The sequence below is a fragment of the Eublepharis macularius genome, chromosome 1, assembly GCF_028583425.1.
Source record: "Eublepharis macularius isolate TG4126 chromosome 1, MPM_Emac_v1.0, whole genome shotgun sequence".
Taxonomy (NCBI): Eukaryota; Metazoa; Chordata; class Lepidosauria; order Squamata; family Eublepharidae; genus Eublepharis; species Eublepharis macularius.
The window spans coordinates 232,123,538-232,145,440 of NC_072790.1; the positions used below are offsets into that span (position 1 = coordinate 232,123,538).

Here is a 21,903-nt window from a genome sequence, read left to right on the forward strand (position 1 = left end):
TATAAAGGCGTTGAGGGCTAGTTCTTTTGGTTCCGGCACATCTTTTTAAAAAATTTTAAAAACGGATTTAACCATCAGCTCGGGGGAAATTTAATAAGATTTAAACATCCTTATTTCATTCTCTTAATGCTTGGCTTAGGTTGGGGATTAGCCGCTGACAAAGAAAATAAACTGCCATAATAATGATACAAGCCTGGAATCCGATATAATTAAACTGAGCCTCACGTATCAATCATAAAGAGCAGGAGGCATGTAAATCAGGCGCCTATTATAGCCACCTGCCCTCACTCCCCCCCCCCCCTTTTATGATGAGATTTCCAGGCTGGCTCATTAAGGTCATAAAATATTTAGCAGGCGTTAACGAGGAACAAGCAGATTCTCTCCCCCCCCCTCCCCACCACCTCTGGTGAGTCACATGTATTTGTTGGGGGTGGGGGGGAGAGCCGGCACGGCATCCAATGCCCATGGACTGGATCAGAGGTGGAAGAGAAAATTCTGGCAATCTTTCAGCCCTGGGCAAGTAGCCAAAGGCTTGTGTTTCATGCACCAAAATCTAGATTAGTCTTGTTTTAGATTAGGTTGGGATTAGGTTTTTGGAAAGATTAGGCTAAAGAATGGCCAGGCAAACCTAGGACAGGATCAACTGCATGCTATGTGTGGGTTACAGCAGAGGCGGATACCTACTTTTTTTTTTTTGCCACCGTATTGGTCTATTAAAGCACCAGCTTCTCCTGCTGACAGTTAAAATAAAGCTCCTCGATGCATTTCAATGCTCTTAAGAACAGCTCAATTAAATGTAATGCACTTGGAATAAAGGCACGAACACTAACAAATTGTGCTAATGGCCCTTGAGGAGGTATTAATAGAATATTTTATAATATTTCATTTATGGATCGGACTATTTCACCTATAAAGAGAGTGGGGCAGGACAGGTTAGTAGGAGCTGTTGGTTTTTTGACATCAAGTCAGAACAGGATTTGTTCTAGAAGGCTTTTGGAGCTAAGTGGCTATGTATATTTTAAGTTGAATATTGCAACTTCACAGTAGAGTGCAGCCAGCGTTACCAGTTCTACTGGCTATTGCTGATACATGATTTCTTTTTTAAATCTTGCAATTTTTTTTATTATGCATTGTGATTTTAAGCTTACTGGGAGCCTCCTTGTGGATTCATGTGGATTAAAAAGAAAAATGCAGATGCCTTTAACAGATGCAAATGCATTTACTGTAGAGACTTCTGGGAGAAGGTTTTTGTTTTCTAATTTCCTCACTATAAGCAAAAAAGACCATTAAAATAAAGAGTGGTGGGAACTCCAAGACATTCTTTGGAGTTGCATTGAGAAGTTTTTCAGAGAGGTGCTTTATACTCCCAAACAAAGCTCTCTTCTAACCCCCACATCACCCAAATATCAAAAGAAAGCATTTCACATGAATTACTCAGCTCTATCCCCCCCAAGTGACCAAGACCCTTGGAATTTTGTCCTTCTCCCTGATAGCCCAATATCATCAGGTCTTGGAAGCTAAGCAGGGTTGGCCTTGGATTGGGGACCAGCAAGAAAGACCAGAGTTGCTATATGGAGGCAGGCAATAGCAAGTTCCTGTAAGATAGAAAGGTGGCTAATAAATGTTTTAAATAAATAATACATATTGTCGAAGGCTTTCACGGCCGGTGAACGATGGTTGTTGTGGGTTTTCCGGGCTGTATTGCCGTGGTCTTGGCATTGTAGTGCCTGACGTTTCGCCAGCAGCTGTGGCTGGCATCTTCAGAGGTGTAGCACCAAAAGACAGATCTCTCAGTGTCACAGTGTCACAAACAAAACACTCTATACTCGACAATAGCCCTGCAGAGAAGATTAGCACATCAAGCACCAATCCATATGCAAAAGAACCTCCTCAGGATACAGTGAAGCCTCCCGCCATTAGCATTCCACACCCTGGGAAACTCTTACAGGATGACTCAGCTCAACCCCACCCCTCCTGAGTAGATACAAATGACCTGCCAACATCTTTTCCACACTGTGACACTGAGAGATCTCTGTCTTTTGGTGCTACACCTCTGAAGATGCCAGCCACAGCTGCTGGCGAAACGTCAGGAACTACAATGCCAAAACCACGGCAATACAGCCCGGAAAACCCACAACAACCAAATAATACATAAACCACCTCTGTTAGTCTTTTTGTCTTGAAAACTCTAGCAGGGGTTGCCATAAGTACACTATGACTTGATGGCACTGTCTACAATAATCACCCTTGGCAGCTCTGATGTCCCAGGGCTTGGTCAAAAAGCTCAAAGATTACAGAGCTTCTGTGGTGTCTGAAAAAGTAACCTTTTGGGAGCACATACTTAACTCTTATTCAGTGGTGTTCTGACTTGAGTTAACAACAAATTTAAAGTGAAAATATATTTTAATCTTGCACAGATGTTCTTTTTTACAAAGTCAATTTACAGTGCTTTGGGGGGAAATCAAATGTATCAAATAACACTAATAATAATATTTGATTGATATACTGCCTTTCAGGACAACTTAATGCCCACTCAGAGCAGTTTACAAAGTGTGTTATTGTTATCCTCACAACAATCACTGTGTGAAGTAGGAGGGGCTAAGACAGCTCTGAGAGAGCTACGGCCGCCCCAAGGTCACCCAGCTGGCTTTAAGCGGAGGGGGGGGGGAATCAAACTTGGTCTGTCAGATTAGAGTCCTGCCGCTCTTAACCACTACACCAAACTGGCTCATATTTTGATTATTGACCTAATTCTGAATCAATCTAAGCTGGCCCATTGGCCCATTGGAGAAAGGGTAATTCTGTACGTGTGTTGCGGGGGGTGGGGGGACAGGATGGAGATCTAGACATTCATGCACGGTGTGGATAGAAAGAACTCCCACCCACCTCCTTCTCCCATAATACTAGAACTTGATCACCCAATAAAGCTGATGGGAAGTCGATTCAGGATAGACAAAAAGATTTTCCTAGCACAATGCAAAATTAACTTGAGGAACTCATTGCCACTAGAAGGAGTGACGGCCACTAACTGAGAGGGTTTTAAAGGGGCTTGGACAAATTCATGTATCAACAAAACCTCCATGTTCAGATGTTCTGAATACTAGTTGCTAAAGGGCAAACAACAAGGAAGGGCTGTTGCCTGGCTTGTGGGCTTTCTGGAAGTATCTGGCTGGCCTCTGCAGGAAAAAGGAAGGCTGCTGGACTTGATAGAGCCTCGGTCTGATCCAACAGGACTCCTCTTATCATTTTAGGCTTTGAAAGCTGGTTTTATTTTCATTCTTATATTTCATTTTGGTATGCAACCCAATATAGACATCTGCAGGCACAGGACTTAAAAAAAAAAAAGGAACATGTTTACTTTGGCATTCTCCCTAAGGTTTGCTTCTTTCTCCATTGTCCCTTTTTAGATTCTAAGCTTGAGAATGGGGCCAGTTCCTGGCCAGTTCCTGAGGATGGAAGGTCACAATGCCTGGGCAGGAGACAGGTAGAGATGTGCAGGACATGTTGATTGAGGCACTCTCCCAGAATCCTTTGCACTTCTGCAGGAGACTCTGAGGCTTGGACTCTGTTGGTGCAGGAACCCGGACCATTAAGAGATGTGGTCTAGTTTGTGCTCACCCAGGATCAAGTCAGAGTCAAGACAGTGGCACTGGGTCTCAGTTACGGGACCCCAGAAAACTTCCTTACCAATGTCTAGGGCTGGAGACTCGGCCAGGGGGAGAATGGCGGTAGGCTTGCTAACCTCCAGGTGTGGCTTGGAGACCTCCCAGAATTGCAACTGATCTCCAGATGAGAGCAATCAGTTCCCCTGAAGAAAGTGGCAGCTCTGGAGGATACTCCAAAGCTGCACTGGGGCACTGCACCAATTTCCTAACCCGGAGATGGCAACCCTAAACAGGACAGAAGCGAAGAGATTGAGGTGACCTTGCCCAAGCAACAGCTCTACCTAAGCAGTACTGGCCTACCTAACAGGGCTGTTCTAAGGAATACTGAGGGCCCAGTTAGATGAGATGCAGAGAGAACAGGGACTGGATCCCACTACCCCCTGTTTTAGAACAAAAACAGCCATTTGGGTGGACACTGGAGGCAGTTTTTAATTGAATTGAATTGAATTTCTTACTCGCCCTCCCAGCAAGTGGGCTCAGGGTGGGTCACAACATTAATATTATTACAATAATATTAAAATAACAATTAGAGTAAAATAAACAAATCAGTATAAAAGAGGCAGCACTTGATGTTGACGGAAAATACACCCCCCTCAAAAATGCAGACCTGTCAACCACTGTGACCTGGGCCTCCACTGAAAAAGAGGCATCCAGGTCCATACCCAGGCTCCTCGCCGTTGGCCTAGGCGCCAGCAGTGTCCCATCCAGGACCAGGAGCCGTATTCCCAAGCTCATCAACCCATGGCCCAGGTACAGGACCACCGTTTTCATAGTGTTCAACTTCAATAGAAGTTAAAAAAAAACCCTCTTTTGACTCCCCCTGAGATCTGCCTGATGCAAATCTCCTTCCCTTCCTCCCCATGCCAGGGCAAATGAGCCCTTCGTGGGAGCAGGGAGCATTTGCATTAGGCAAATGGCATGGGGAAGGGGGAGGGTTAACCTCCAGCACTGCAGCCCTGATTAGAATCGGCTCTTCTTCGCCACTGCTTTTAAGTACTTAATAAAATGGGAGAGATCCAGCCATGGATCTTCCAGCCTTCTGTCTCATTTGACCCCCCGAGATAATGCTTTGAAAATGCTAAGCATTTAACATGGTTCTCTTTTCCAGCTGCAGATGGAAACACAGGTCTAGTGGCGCCCATGGAAAAAAACCCCAGCAGCTCCTCAACCCATGACTAACACAATTATGAAAAGCGAGCATATGCATGCAAATTAGATCATTTGCATAATTCACGAAGGCCGAAGACAGCTCTCGGAGCGATGTGCGTCGCTCGTCACGGGCGCTATCCAATGGGTACTTGTCACAGGATAGACAGAGGCCACTCGGTTGCTGTAGCACTGGGCACTGCTGCTGGGGGTAAATACTAGCTTTGATTGGACATAACATCAGCCAGAGGTTCTCAAACTCTGTGAGGCAGGGTAGGATGGCTCCTGAGATAAGTGGAACCTCTCTCTCTCATTCAAGCTAAGCATTGTGTGGGCTGAATGTAGAAGGCTGCAGGGATCTACATTAGATATGTAGGAACGGCCATATCCCCAAACCCTCTCTTGCTTCCTTCACATCCTTCCTCTAAACTACCCTTTCCCTCGATGCTCCTTAGTCCCTTCTCCTTATTGCAGCTAAGCCTACACCCCTGTAACCAGAATGAATATATTGTGCTTCTCTTTATATTTCCGTGCCTCCACCTCTTCCCCCCCCCTTCTGCTGCCGCTCATATCACATTTTGAACTGTAAGTTCCTTGGGGCTGGGTCTTCTTATATACTGTAAAGCAGCACGCTCATTGACGGCACTCTTTAAATAGTAATTCCCCTCCAGCTTCTAATCATAACCTCCATTGCTCCATCCTCCCAACTGGGCAGAAAGAAGTCCTTGGGCAGAGCTGCTGCTCCTTCTGCGCTCATTTTCAGAGAAGATCAAGGATGTCTCCTTTTGTGCTGCTGGTGCTGGAATTAGCACCCCAAAGCCACAGCTCCTCACATGCAGTAACGGATTTCATGCAGTGGCACGTGATATTTTCCCATGTGCGGAGAAGATTAGCAGTGTTGGGTTGGCAGGGCACAAGGTCGCACTGGCTCAAGTAAGACAAAAACTGGTGAGGCCAGTTTAGCTTCTGTGTCCTGCTGTTAACATGCACCCAGGCAATAAAGACTCCGGTATCCGGCCTCTGCCATGTCTCCTGAGATTGGACTCTGCACTTCCAAGGGAATGATGTGCTTTACATTATGCAGCATGACATGGGGATACATGGCTCATGGACCATTTCAGCAGGTGGCCCTAAATGAGCAGCTGGCCCCTCGCCCAGGGATGGCCAAGGGGCTTCAACAAGAGGCAAGAGTAGTTACGATCCAGAAACAGCTGGCCAAGCCTTACTGGAGGACGAGGAGTCCCCCCACAGCTCAAATCAGCCTTGGGGGCCAATTCCCTCTCTACACTCCGATCAGCAGCATTTGGGAGGCCATTAATCAGACCAGCAATTTGGCTCCTGCTGTGCCTAAGGGACCGCAGAGAGCTGGCAGAGGGGGAGGCAGAACTGTGCTAAGTATATACTGCTCCACTGAGCCCAGAATGGCTCTCCCATGTCTCTGGCAGAGAAAGGTCCTTCCCAACACCTGCTAACAGAGATCACATCAGTAGACACGGCAGGGACTGAAGTCAGGGCCTTCTGCATGCAACAAAGGCGCTCTACCAGTCCCTCCTTCCTGCTAAACAGCAAACCCATTTGGCTATGAGAACAGGCGTTTTCTTGCTCCATTAACGGAGCCTCTCTGCCCATGCCAAGGGGCACTACTCTGTTTGCCTGCTCTTGATGGTATGCCCAGTGCACTATCTGAAATTAATCAGCTGCTTTGCCCAAATAAAGACCAGCACATCTCCTGCCTTGAGTGCTCTAGTTAGCGTTGCTGACAATCTGAAAAATTGCTGGAGTTTCCCTCTGCAAATGGGATGGCAGCCATTTCCTCTTTCGGCCTCTTTCATCAGGCAGCGCCACCTGCCCCTCCCTCTGGAGAGAAAAGCCCAGAGCGCCAGGCCGGATCGTCCAGCGCCAGGAGCCACACACATGCCCACGTAGCCCTAATATCCTATTGACTGTATCTCTGTGATGAATTGTCACTGCAGGCCACTTTGAGAGCAAAACTTGGCTGCAAAGGAAGACACAAATACAATATATAACTAAACAACTAAATAATCAATCGTTCTGAAGCAAGCACAGTCTCACCCAATTAAAAGCTGCAAAATGGCTCATCCATTCTATTTTAGGACTGTTACCAACTGCAGATGGCGAGACTTTCTCATCATGTTCAGCCACTTAGCCTTAATTCTCCCTGATGTGGGATTTTTTTTTAAAAAAATAAATATTTTATTTTTATTTACTTGGATACGTTTGCCCTGATTTTCTCCTTACTAATGCCCCAACAATGTTCTCCCATTCATTTTATCCTTGTAACAACAACTCTGTGAGGTAGGATAGGCTGAGAGTACATGACTGGCCCAAGGTCACTCAGTGAGTGACCGTAATGGAGTGGAGATCTGAACCAGGGCCGTTTCCACACGGCTTACCTTGTTCCAGAAAACAGCAACATCTCACATGAAATTGCGCGAGAAGACGCTGTTATCATGCGAAAAGACACTGGCCGATTCCAGACGGCCCTCTGCAATCCAAAACGTTGCGCGTTGTCGCGCGTCATCGCGTGGAAAACGCTAAATATCGCGTTTTCTCGCACGAGTTTTGCGCGAGGTCATGCAAAACTCGTGCGAGAAAACGCGACATTTCGCGTTTTCTGCGCGATGACACGCAACGTTTCGGATTGCAGAGGGCCGTCTGGAATCGCCCACTGTTATCGTGTCTTCTTGCGCGATGACAGCATCTTCTCTCATGATTTCATGCGATAACAGCATCTTCTTGTGTGATTTCGTGTGAGATTTCACTGTGTTCTGGAACAAGGTAAGCCGTGTGGAAATGGCCCAGATCTCCCCCCGCCTTAATCCAAGACTCTAACCACTACACAATACTGTTTAATAAAGAGTCCTGATGTACGTGAAGGCTTGCTTACAGCTTTGTGACTTCATAGTCGGTCCTTGAAATCGGGACTTTTTCCAGTGGCCCAAGACTGGATCAGCGGAAACATCTGCTTAGCACACAGAAAGTCTGAGGGTCAATCCCGGGTGTTTGCAACTCAGGGATCCCAGAGAGCAGGCAGGTGCTTGGAAAGATCCTTCTTTGGCTGTATCTTTCAAAGCTGCTGCCAATCAGAGCAGATGTTCTGCCTAAGCAGACCGATAGTCTGATGTGGTAGAAGGAGGCACCTTTGATTCCAAGAGGTCTCTGCTGGATTCTGGCACATTTGGGGAAGGGCGGGAGAGAAGGGCTTCAAGAGCTTCTTAAAACAAATTCTCCATCTCCCACTCCTGCTAGACTGCTCCCTGCTCCCCCCCCCAAAAAGCCGGAAACAAAATTGCAATAATCCCTTGTGACTCAACCGGCTCAGTGCACAACTGTCCTCATTTGAATGGGAAAGTACAAATTAGGGGTGGGTGGCAAGGAGAGGTTTCCAGGATTGCTTCAAACATGATATTACCATGCAGAAAGAATTTCCATGTAAGGGGGAGGGGAGATAAAATGCACACCACTGACAATGTCCCCCTCTCCCACCACACCTTGCAGTGCTTCTACACACCGGACAGGTGAGGCTGAGTGGTCCTTCCCAGAATGCACATGCACGGCAAAACAGCTATGTGCCGCATGCCAGATGCCGTGTGCTCACCCCAACATCTGGAATCACACAGTACACCTCTGAGGACAAAAGACGCAACTCCCAGATGGATTTGGGTTGCCGATATGCATGAGCCCAGACCCAATGTCCGTGTCTGCGCTATGCTGTTCAACAACACAAGGTGTGACTTAATAGAATCAAGAATTCTATAATCATAACAATTATATGCCCCACTATCTATTTGCCCAAGCTACCTCTCAGGGTTGTTGTTGGGACAAAATGAAGGAAAGGGGAGTGATATCATAAGCTGCTTTGTGTCCCTATTGCTGAGAGTTATTATTAACAACATCAACAACAATGCATTTGTATGTCCTTCTTTAGATATGCTCTGAGTGACCAACATGGATAGAGTTATTCCACATTATCCTATTAGTCAGGTAAGGTAGGTGAGACAGAGACAATTGACTCAAGGTTGCCCAGTGGGACTCCTGATTTTTGGGGGGGGGGGGTTCACACTCAGGTCTCTCCAGTCACAGTCCCAACCCTGTAATCTCCAAACATGACACTATTGGGCGCTTGCTGAGATGTTTGCTGGCGCCTGCTTGCTTCTTCTCCTGCCTTTCTTCCACCTCATTGGAGAAGCGGGGGCTTCAGAAGAACCTTTGCGGCATCAGCTTTGAGTCTGCAGGGTGTGCCCATTTGGAAACAGCGGCTCCCAGCACAGGACTGTTGGCTTGGAACTTTCCAAGATTCATTCATTGCTCTTCCCTCATGGCAGCCATTTTGTGATTCATCCCACCTCCCATGGCAGTCATTTCGTGACTTCTCTCACATCCCATGGTAGCCATTTTGTGGTGGTGCTCACCAGGGCCGGCTCCAGCATCGCCGGTACCTGCGGCAGCTTAATGGCTGCCTCTGTGCGTGTGTGCAAGCATGTGTGTGCACCGGGCTGCGTGATGACATCACCGCATGTGACATCATCACGCAGGGCTGGTGTGCACGCGGGGGGCCTTCGAGCCCTCCCATTCAGTTGCTCAGTGGGCTAGGTGCACCCAGCTGCCCTGGCTGCCGGCTGCGCCTGGCCCACAGAGCAAATGAATGGGAGGCTGCCCCACACTGCCGCTGCCCCACACTGCCGCTGCCAGCATGCGCTCCTGGCTGGCGGTGGCGGCAGCTCTGTGGTGCATGCCCCTGCCCCCAGGCCGGTGCCCCCTCTGGCGCCTTAGCACCATGAGACGGTGGCCTCACCGGCCTCAATGGGTGGGCTGGCCCTGGTGCCCACGATCATGCTACAACATTCCAAAAGTGTCCACAAGATCAGCAGGGTTGGGGATCCCTGTAGGTCTAACCCAAGCACCATGTGAGGCCTGAATTGCCTTTCTTTATTAAACTAAAGTTTTACCGAGCCGTGGACTCTCCAGCAGTGGCAACTTGAAGTTCCAGATATATAAATACATGTTTTTGTGTATGTGCTTTTTGTAGAACAGTGGTTAAGTAGTTTGGCTGCGAATCAGCACTCTACTGGTTCGAATCCCACTACTGCCCTGAGATCAGTAGGTGGCCTTGGGTAAGCCACTCCTCTCAGCCCCAGCTCCCCTGGCTCTATTGGGAGGATAATAATAACACTAACTTGTTCACTGCTCTGGGTGAAGCACTAGTCTGTCTAGAAAAGCAATATATAAGCACAGTTATTATTATTATTTATTTATTACTCTCACTTACCTCAATAGGCTAAAAGTTGCACAACTTTTTTAAAAAACAACCACCACCTGCTATTTCTACCCGATCCCCAAACTTACCCAAAGGAACCGAAGGGACAACCGGATCAATGGGTGAAGGCCGGGCGTTCACTGGGATGGGTGTGATGGGGCCGTTTACCATGATGTGGCCTGAGGGAGAGGAAAAGCCAGAATATGAGTTGGCGCATGGAAAAAGTTACCAAATTGCCACTGCTGCAGGCCTTCCACCCTTTAGCCACGCACCCAAGTAGTGGAGGAGCTTCTGGGCTCGGTTCTGGCCGGGTCGCAAGTTGAAAAGATCAGGGTTCTCGTCAATGAACTGGGTGTCCACGGTTCCCCGAAGAAACTGGTCATTGCCAAGCACATTTTGCAGGAAGGGGATGTTGGTCTGAAAGAAAGAAGGAGCCAAGAGTGAGGCTGAGATGTCGTCCCATATTGGAGTTTTATGGGCAGCCAGACATATACATCAATATGCACACTAATTCATAAGAACTGCCCGAAAGTGCAGCCAACTCAGCACGCTGTCTCCAACAGAGATCAGTTAAGACTTCTTTAGCGGTTCACAAGACTCTGAGAATAGAAGAACGTAAGAGGAGCCCTGCAGAATCAGACCCACAGTCCATCTAGCCCAGCACCCTTGCTCCAGCACTAGCCAGCCAGATGTTTCTGGCAAGCCCACAAGCAGGGCATGGAAGTAACAGCTCTGTCCTCTTGCTCGTCTGTACCTGGCAAATGGTATCACAGGCACATTGCTTCTGAATCTGAAGGTTCCATCGACCTTTCATGGGTAACAGCTGCATGAGTGCATCTACTCCCCGTTTAAAGCTGTCAAAGCAAATCTGATAGAGCATTACGTATTGCCTGAATACATCCTTCCTTTTGTTCCAAATCCATCAATTTCATTGGGTGATGCTGAATTTTTAAAAAGTGTGTGTGTGTGTCTATCCAATTTCTCCAACCCATGCATACTTTCCTATCATGTTGTCTCCCCCACCCCATGAATCATCTTTTCTCTAAACTAAAAAGCCCCTGAATTTTTCAGTCTCATGGGGAAGATATTTTAACCCCATGGGCATTTTGGCTGCCCTTTTCCAGCTCTACCTTCATATAGATTACTACACCCATCTGGCATGATCAATGGGAATATGAAACTGCCTCATATCAAGTCCAAACATTGGTCCAACTAGCTTAATATGTTCTGCACTGATCAGCAATTGGTACAGCAATCTCCAGGATCTCGAGGAGAGAAAAATATTTTCCATTCTTGCCACTTGGGACCCTTTTACTGAAGCCCAGGATTGAAGTCAGAGCCCTCCACACATAAAGCGTATTCTCCACCACTGTGGAGAATGTGGTTCTCGTCATGCATCTGACGAAGAGACCTGTGGTTCTTGAAAGCTTATGCGACAATAAAGTTGGTAAGTCATAAAGGTGCTACTGGACTCCTTACTGTTTCTCCATCACTGAAATCTCAAACCTGCTTTTATTCATACAATTGTTTAAACCAAGCCTGTCTAAGAGGATTTTCCTCCTGGCATACGTACAAGCTGTTTTATGAGTATGCATTCCAATGCAGCGTGTGAATGGGACAAGCCACTTTTTTGCTGACATGTGTATCACTTGGGTGATGGTGGGCTAGGAGCCAAGATCAATTTGCACCATATTCCCTGACAAGCCTAGGTCATTTGTGAAAGAGCTCTCACAAGCCTCAGGCTTGATTCTTCCCCCCACACTGCAAGAAATGCCAGGCTCCACTTCACTGTGATCAGGCAGTCTCAGATACTTTCAGAGGAAGCCTCAGAAGGCATTCACAGCAGGGTCCATCCACTCCTCGCTTCAAGCAACCAGAATCTGAGAAGGAGGCTCCGTCCTATTTTTGCCTGGGATGGATGTGATTGCCCTAAGGAAAAGAACCACGAACATTTTCAGCAACCACAGACTTCTAAAGGTTTGCTGCTGTGAAGCTCCAGGCTGTGAGTGTCAAGCTCACCCAGAGCCCCCCTCTATGCTGCTGCTGCAAGTATCTGCCCCTTTAGGCTTATGGGTGGAAACTGACTAGGAACAGAGAAACTGACTGGAAGAGGGAAAGCTAGGCTTGTACTATACTTAATAGCAGGGCTTTTTTTCTGGGAGAAGAGGTGGTGGAACCCAGTGGTGGAACTCCGGACCGCACAACAATGTCACTTTGGTTCAGCTGGAACAAGGGGGGAGTTTTTAAAAGTTTAAATCGCCCTCGGTGAAAATGGTCACATGGCCGGTGGCCCTGCCTCCCCCCCCCACCCCGATCTCCAGACAGAGGGGAGTTTAGATTGCCCTCCGCACCACTCAGGTGCGGAGGGCAATCTAAACTCCCCTCTGTTTGGAGATCAGGGGGCGGGGCCACTGGCCATGTGACCATTTTCAAGAGGTAACAGAACTCCATTCCACCACGTTCCAGCTGAAAAAAAGCCCTGCTTAATAGTACAGATCAGCAAAACAACAAAGGGCTGATACGGGTAAGGTAACAAACAAAGAAAGACAACGTCCCCGTTTAACAAACTATGAAGTGTTTTTAACCATACTTCAAACAATTCAACAACAGTTTGTTAAGATTTATATTTATATTTATTTATATAATTTCTGCTTGTAAGCTCCAGTTCTCTGTAGGGAGCTACATACACAGCATACAGATTGTGAAGGTCTTAACAAACTGCTGTTGAATTGTTTGAAGTATGGTTAAAAACTCTTCATAGTTTGTTATACGGGGACGTTGTCTTTGTTTAATAGTACAGATCAGCAATTTGGCCTCCCCAAAGGCAGGACTGCCTGTGAACAAATAACAATAACATTTGATGTATATACCACCCTTCAGGACAACTTAATGCCCTCTCAGAATGGTTTGCAAAGTGTGTTATTATTATCCTCACGACAATCACCCTGGGAGGTGCAGGGGGCTGAGAGAGCTCTGAGAAGCTGTGACTGACCCAAGGTCACCCAGCTGGCTTCAAGCGGAGGAGTGGGGAATCAAACCTGGTTCTCCAGATTAGAGTCCCGCCGCTCTTAACCACTACACCAAACTGCCTTTGTATGGAGTCAGACCCCTGCTCCATCCCACTCACCTTAAAGTCCAAGAAGATAGAAGCTTTCAAGAGTTGCCTCTCAAACCCTTAGACCTTGCAAATCTTGCTGGCTTTTAAGGTGCTACCGGACTCATACCTTGCTCTTCCACTACAGAGCAACATGGCTACGCACCTTTAGTTACCTGAGATCCCTTTTAGGCAAAGATGGGAGGGGCTGAACCTGGGCCTTTCTGTATAGAAAGGAGGGACTCTGTCACTGACCTAGGGACCCTCAAAAATCATATGTGAAGCCACCTTGCACTGTGTCTGACCATTGGTCCAGGACTGACTGACAGAACCCCTCCCGTCTGGCAAAGAACTGCATGTTCTGAGCGCACCAGCTTCCATTACAAAGACCAGGTTTCTTGTCCTTATGATTGCAAAGATACAAGTCAAAAAAATGAAATCCCAGGAGGCAAAATAGTGGCTGACAAAGTCTTGAGGTGGTCCAAGGATGGGACTCAGTACTCTACAGAACTGCTGCCGAGCAGAAGCAGGTTAAAATTATGTACCATAGTAACAAAAATTGCATTAATTTATTATGCATAAGCCAAGAAGTGGTGTACATTTGCTTAAATTGTATAATTTACGAAAGAACAAATTGATGAAGGAAGACAGGTCTTTTAGAATTGAGAGTCCTGTGGAACATCCAAGTTCAAAGGCAATCTACCTTGGAATATCATTCACTAGACAGGAGTTCAAAGGAGGCTCTTATCATCCCCTTCATCAATTATATTTCAATCCCGCCCTCCATCCAGCATTGGCTCTTTAAAAAGCTCACAGGGGCCAGGCTGCTTCCGGCCGATCCCTGATGGTCCCATTGATGGCAGCATGGAAGCAGAAGGGACAGAGGGGAGGCTTTTAGGTGAGGACGGGTCCAGACATGATGGAGGGCTGCTTGGCTGCTTTCTGCCGGATATTTATGGATATTTGAATCCCTGACCTGGATGGCCCAGGCTAGCTCAATCTCATCAACTCTTGGAAGTTAAGAGGTGTTGGCCCTGGTTAGTATTTGGATGGAAGATCACCAAGGAAGTCCAGGGTTGTTGTTACACAGAGCGAGGCAATGGCAAACTACCTCTGTTTGTCTCTTGCCTTGAAAATCCTATGGTCGCTCTCTCTCTATAAACTGAACAGCGGGTTATGAATTGTCCTTATGCAGTAATAAAAAAACCTGAACAGTGGGTTATGAATTGTCCTTATGCGGTAATAAAACAAAGCAAAACAACACAGGAGAGACTCAGGATGTCCAGAACAAAAAAAAAATACAGGACCCAAATTGAAACATGTGAAGTCGCTTTATACCAAGTCAGACCGCTAGTCCAGGTTGGGCAATATTGTCTCTGCTGACTGAAGGTGGCTTTCCAAGCCCTCAGGAAGAGAAAGATCTTTCTGCTACCTGAAATCCTGGAGCTGGAGACTGAACCTGTGAGCTTCTGCCTGAAACCCAAGTGCCCTACCAGTGAGCTACAGCCCCTGTTTGGCGGGGCTGGGGGGGGGGAAGGCACAACGCAGAGGCATCCTGCCACTCTCAGGTTCAACCCTTGGCATTTCTAGTTAAAAAGACTGAATAATGACATTTGAGAACACTGCTGCAGACCCCAAAAGCCTCTGCCAGTCAGAGGAGACAATCCTGACCCTGACAGAACTGGAATCCAAATAGATGAGGTAAAGACATATTTTGCTGCTCCTTGGGGATGGCTGTACCAATTCCTGCCCCTCGACATAATCAGGAGAGATGAGATACCGAGGGAGCAAAGCTGACTGGGAAAGGAGAGAGGGGAGCTGAAGAGGGGCCCATGGGGGACACCAGCTGCCGGAGAAGTTCAGAGGGACTACAGGAACAGAAATAGGTATGCTGGCTGTGCAGTCCCTTGGGATGTCTTGCTTCCCTGAGGAAAGAGCAGAAGGCCCAGAAGCCCTCTGTGGGCCTAAACGCCAGCAGCGTATTTGTGTTACAGCTGTGACCCATGCACGTCATGGGTGACAGAGGGGATTGGTGTCCCCCCTGCAGGGAGCCCCAAAAGGTGCCCTTCACTTCGCCTTGGGGAAGTTTCACTCCGGCATTCTCTCAGATAAGGAAACTATTCCCTTGTCTGTGGCCCTCCACCCAAGAATGTAGGATTCCTTAGTTACAAGGCACAGACAAGAGTGCCCTTTTACGTATTGGAGATGCTGTGTGTCAGCTCACGGTCAAATTGCATGTAAGATTGGATCACTTGATGTATTTTTCTCAGATCAAACCTTATCCCACACAGCCAATCTGGCCATGTGGATCCGTGCCATGGTAACATTGAGACTAGACTATTGTTACACGCTCTGCATAGGTCTTCCCTCTAACTTAACTCGGATGCTCTACTAGGTACAGAACACTGCAGCTCAGTTATTATCGGGAGCTAGGACGAGCATGAATATTAATCCCATTCTGCAGTTTCTCTACTGGCTACCTATCAGTTACTGGGCTCAGTTCAAAGTACTGGCTATCACAGCCTTGGCCCATCATATCTATGGGGCAGCCTCTCTCCCTATGTTCCACCATGGCAGCAGCACTTATCTGAACAAGGCCTTCTGCAGGCGCCACTGTGCACATAGACAAAATCAATAGCTGCCCATACATGTACATTCTCTGTGGTGTTCCCCACCATATTGAACGGCCTACCTGAAGAGGTCAGGAAATCCCCTACTCTCCTGGCTTTCTGCAAATGCTGCAAAACTGAATTATTCAAGAGGGCTTTCTATTCAGATCTGAGAGCTGTACTGTAAGGAAGCGTTCTCAAAGAAATGCGTCAGTAAAGGGATATAGACTATATAGACTATAATCTATTCCTGTAAGCTGGGCTCATTTCGAGGGGGAACGCACAGGAATGCAGTTCCGGCAGTTCCCCAAAGAGGTCATGTCAGGTGGCCCCGCCCACCTGACTCTCAGCCATTTGGGGGCCGAAACGGCCTGGATTGGACCCCTGACGGGTGGTGGATCACTCTCCCACTTATCAGTGGCCCGATCCTGACCATTTTGGGCCCCTTTTCAGCCATTTTCAGCCCCTTTTTGCCATTTTGGGCTCAATTTCGGCCCTGAATGGCCAGGACTGGGTCCAAAACAGCCAGAATAGGTGATGTCAGTGGGTGTGGCATATGCAAATCAGTTATACTAATAACACACTTCTGATGATGGCAAGAGGTGTGGCATATGCTAATTAGTTATGCTAATTTGTTCCTCCAGCTCATTTCTACGAAATGACCCCTGCCTGTAAGTATGATCCTACTGGATAATTTCCATGTTGTTTAATATGCCAGTCTTAGAAATGCTTATGGTCTGTTTCAGCATTTCTTCAACTCTGTATTTGATTTCTGCTAGTTTAAAATCTTTGCAAATTTGTATTTATCTACCATCTTACATTGTTTATTGAGATGTCTTTGGCTGTACTGACTCACTCTGTGTAAGCCACTTTGAGTCTCAATAAGAAAAGCGAACTATAAATAATGTAAATAAAATAAATAAAATATTTAATAACAATATTTATGGATTGTAATAACAACAGTAACAGTAATACATTATATGAAAAACTGAAATAAAACAGTTATTTAATTATGAAAAAAAACCTTAGTCATAACAGTAACCATTGGTGTACCATACCAAACGTACTTGGATCAGTGAGCATTTCTGTAAATGCTTTATACAGGATTTGGGTGGCTGGTGAAATATTTAAGATACTTAAGATTTCACTGCTTAATAAACCAGGATGGAGCTGTACTTCGAGGGCCTTTCATAAATTTTTCAGTGTATTGAAAAAAAGATAGTCAACCCTTTGCGCAGTTAGTTCTGTAAGATGGACTGTCAAAAATTTTAAGCTGAGAGGAAATTTTGTCCAAGATCAAGAGATTCCAAATCAACATACCGTTTTAAAAAAAGTAGGTATTTTTATTTTCTTCTAAAATGCTGCAACTAGGAATGTAGCAGCCACCAAGAGCAATGAAATAAGCTCCAGTCTTAGTTTGGACATTGTTTGATGATCAAACATATCCAGCAAAACTGTAGATGTATGCTATGGAGTCTTATACCCTGACATATCTTTTCTAAGTGGAAACTGCAACCACAGGCAGCGATGTTACAGGCACTGGAATGGGAGCCACAGCACAGGGGGAGAGTGAATTTAACCCTTCCCTCTCATGCCATTTCCCCCAACAGAAATGCATTCCCCAGCAGCCATTAGTCCCATGAACGGAGGATGGGGCAACATAGGGCCAAACTACAAGTGACAAATGACATAGGTTGGACACTTGTCAGCTTCTCTCAAGTTTCGATGGGAAATGTAGGCAGCTTGGCGGAATATTGGACAAGTGACAGTTGAAAAGTCCATTGGACAGCAGTTGGAGAGCCAAACTGCAAGACCAGGACGCCTACATTTCCCATCAAAACTTGAGGGAAGCTGACAAGTGTCCAACCTGTGTCATTCGTCACTTATAGCTTGGTCCATATTATATCCAACTTTTCCTCTACTAGGGCAAACAGCAACTGAGGGGAAAGCAAAAGGTTCACACTCTGGGGTGGGATGGTAGGGGAGCACTTGTTTTGCATACAGAAGATTTGAGGTTTGAACCCAGTTAAAAGGATGAGGAAACAGGTGGTGTAAAAGACCCGGCAGAGCTGCAGCCAGTCAGAGCAGACAATACCAAACTCAACAGACCGACGGTCTGACTCAGTATAAGTAGCTTCATGTGTTGAAACTAGGCTTGCCAGGTCCCCTTACCCTCCCAGTGGGAGCGGGGGGGAGACATGGCTCATATTTTGTTCTTTATTTCTTATTCGCGCACACAGTGTTCATGGCCCCATGGCTGTGGGGTGACGTCACTTCCAGTGACATCACCGCGTAAGCGCAGTGGTGTGCGCCCGCTTCACAACAGGCTGATTTGTGCCTCAAAAGGGTCCAATTTAGCCCATTTGGGGCCCAAATCGGCCCACGGCAAAGAGCGGGAGTGCTCCTGGGGCAGTGTGATGATGTCAGCGACATCGTTGCACCTCCCAGGAGCATGCCCAGAAGGCCTGTTCCCGTGCCTTCCTCCCCCGCCAGCCAGGTAAGTGGAAGAATGGGATCCCTAGTTAAAACCTTCTTACTCCTGCCCAGATTCTGCCCCCCCCCCAGGGCTTTTAAAAATAATAATAAATTTGTTGTAAAATCTGATTCCCACTCTTCCACATAAGCCTGGTATTGTCTCTGACCACTCTGGCTTTTCCATGCAAAGGGCAAATTCCAGGAACACTGGAAGAGGCAGCAGGACTCTTTTGGTAAAATTTGGTCATCCAAGGAAGCTCTGAGAGAAGAAATTTGAATATGCACTGAGTAGGGCATGAAATGTGGTAGAGTGCTCATGTGGGCATTTGAAAGAGAGGTGGTGCTGTCTCTCATCTCGGCTGACTGTCTCGGAATAAGCAAATGCCCAGCTTGCACACTCTCTGGAGTCGACTCTGCTTCACAAACCCTGGAAAGGCCATTTGGAGAGAGAAAAACTCCCTCCTGTTACAAATCAACAAGAGTCCTAACTAGGCCGAGCAGTAAGGTATAATTTTCTTTAAAAATATCAGAGATTCATAGCGTTAAAAGATGGAGCCAACTAAATGGAAACATAGAAAGCTATACTTCTACGTAGATGATTGGGATGTGTGTGTAGGCAAAATAACCACCCTTCAGTAAACTTTAGCTGTTTATGCTAATTCAAAGAGGTAAACACACACACTCGCATACATTTAAATGTGTATAATTAGGGACGCCAGGATAATCTGGCAGTTTTGTCTTTGCACTGCTGATGCTGTAGCTTGTTTGGTGCATACAATTATCCCAAACCCACCTTTTATCTGTTCAATTCTCTGCAATTTAATTTTTGTCAGGGAAAATTAGCATCAGCGGCTGAGTGGGCAAATGCTCACACAATCTAACTGGGGGAGTGTGAGGTTGGAGGACAGATACGCATATTCTGTCGAAAGGAAAGGACTGCCTCTATACATGTGGACAGCATTCTGTGGAGCATGTAATTTATACCTGCAGACAATGTTGGTGAATATCCAAGACCATGTATGACACCCCCACCTTGTTTGACTTAACTTAAATGGAATTAGAGGCATCTTTAAATTCAAAAATAACAAAACATTTTCTTTAACATAGAAGGGAAAGCTCAGGTGAAATCAGAGGTTGAAAATTTCTGAGGTAACTCAGTATAGATAACTCTGAAGTAAAATCAGTACAGGCACAGACTTTAATTCTCATGTTTCAAACGCATGAGAGTTTCTTAAGCGCTTCACAGTGACTTAAATCTTTATGTGGAGAGGTTTTTGTTCTAGTGTTTTCCCAAACACTCTAGTACACTTTCTTTGAGTATTCTCTTACTCTTTTTGGTTTCCAGAAGGCTGGTACCCTCTTTCCAGTCCCCAAGCCCCTTCTCTTGAAACACTAGTCTTGAGTTTTTAACTGACCCTTAAGATCTCCAAAGGCAGTATTTAACCACACCAGACCAGGGATCTCTTCATTCTTCAGAGACAACTCTCTGTTTGAATGGTTAGGGAAATTATCCTCTCACTAGAAGATCTATCCCCTTCCTTTGGTCCGAATGCAAGTCTGCATCAACTTCCCAAACTTCCTTGCAATTTCCCCCCCTGTTTTCCCTGTCTGTGTTAAACTGCTCTCAGTCAGGGCTGAATCTCAAAACTGTCAGTATTCAACTCCTCTCAGCTAGGGCTGAAATCAGACTCCCCTCTCCCCATCATCCAGTTCAGAAGTCTTCATCTTTTCAACTCATGCTACTCAGATTCCAGATTCCATGGAGTAGGCTGTCACTTAAGGCTTTCTGTTTCTGTGAAGAATTAACTCTTCACAGTCCTTCAGTTTGTACAGCACTCCTAAACTTTTAAAAAGTGCACTCCATCACATCATATATTAAAAACAACAACACTTTTCTGTAAAACATAGGTTTCACACTTTCTCTGAGAATGTACTCCACAACATGCACAAGTTTCTCCAGAAGGGGGCAGACGCATATTCCCTATTTGAGCAGATCCCTGAGAAAGGGAGGTATCACTTCCCACGTGTCTGTAAGGTTGATTGGTCTAGCTCACTTGGAAAGAATGCCCTGTGCTCCCTTGCCATTTGCATGCCTTGTTACTCCAAGGACTAAGAAATATGCAAGATTTTCTCTTCTTCCCCCTTCTTCTCCTCTCTAATCAATAGAATTTTCTCTACAGGCCTTAAGCCAAGGGAGGAATTTCCACTTGATTCATCATCTGGCTTTTAACTGATTAGTCAATTGCTAATTAAGACTAAGGCATTTAGCTGATTAATCGGGTTTGATTAGTCAGTTAAAAACATTTCTGATTGGCTTTTTAAAAAAGACATTAATCCAAATGAAGGTTTTTAAAAATTCTGAATTATTTTTAATGGATAAAAAAAACTGCAGATGATTAGCGTCAGCCCCAGAGAGCCCCGAAGTGGCATTCCCCTCTCTTCAAGAACATGCATGTGGATGCTTGCTCTAAGAAAATGCCTGCAGTATGCATTCTCTAAAAATAAAATAGGCTTATTTCTTTACAGCTTTGTTTCCTGCCTCATATTATAACTACTATTGTTTTATACACAAAACACACATGCGAAATAGCTGTTGTTATTGTGTGTGTGTGTGTGTATAACTATTGTTATTATACTTATTATCAGCATTTGTACAGCACTTCCAGTGTTTCAAAGCAGTTCACACAGTATCTTTTAATCCTATTCATACATTGCTGTATGGTAAGCCAGTAATCATTAGTGAGTTTGTGGCAGCAGCAAGATTTGAACTGGTGGCTTTTCAAATCACATCTTAGTCTCTTACCTACTGTGCTGCTGAAGCTCCAAGTTTAATCTCTTAATTGAATTTTTTAAAAATCACAAGATTATTCTATGCCTTTAACAACTGATCATCAGTAACAATTAAGATTAAATACATTTGAATAATTGCAAACACTCTCCCCCCAACAATCATATTTCTTTTACTCACCACTAAAAAAAATACTTAAGCACTAATTTGCAAGAAATATTTTTCAGAAACACTTAACAATAGAATGGGACAAAAAAAATCAGATCAATAATGCCATAAAAGAAAAGAAAAAGATTCTCAAAAACAAATTAAGGTTCATGAACTGCAAAGCAACAGAAAGCACATTACTTAAGAAAACCAATCCGTCAAAATTATTGATATTAGTTGGGTGGAGCGACAACTGGACGTGATCCATCAGCATATGCCAGAAGTGGAATCTAGTTACTGACAATGCAAAGCTGTCTATATTGTTTTCTTATGACAGTAACACGGCAGAACAAAAACAGTCTCCATCCAATTAAATGTGCTCTCTGCAGGCAGCCCTTCCCAACTGCAACCTTCCCTTCCCAACTAAAACGGCCCCCCTGCCAAATTACTAACCAAGGACACATCTAGATTAACCTACCAGTTGAAAACTTCCAGCCCTACCTTTCTTCTCTGCTTGTAGTGTGGAGAGCATCTGGCACACACACACCCCCCCTCCCTTCTCGACATACACAGAGTCCTAGATTTCAGTTAATCTGCCCTAACTACTAGATTTCACACCAGAACTGGGAACACAGCCCAGGCATCTTGAAAGCCAGCCTGATCATTCGGCAGAGGTGAAGCTAGGACCCAGGAGATGGAAT

General features: G+C 45.8%; 1 protein-coding gene across 3 annotated transcripts in view; it reads right to left on the reverse strand.

Moving 5' to 3' along the window:
• The window catches only part of PC (pyruvate carboxylase), a 367,605-nt gene that overhangs the window by 25,087 nt on the left and 320,615 nt on the right, over nucleotides 1-21,903 (reverse strand). For all 3 annotated transcript variants that reach the window (XM_054992419.1, XM_054992429.1, XM_054992437.1), the window contains 2 exons: nucleotides 10,362-10,506; nucleotides 10,179-10,268 (listed from right to left, as the gene is read on the reverse strand). In XM_054992419.1, coding sequence (XP_054848394.1) covers nucleotides 10,179-10,268; nucleotides 10,362-10,506 — 235 coding nt within the window. The remainder of the gene's footprint in view (nucleotides 1-10,178; nucleotides 10,269-10,361; nucleotides 10,507-21,903) is intronic.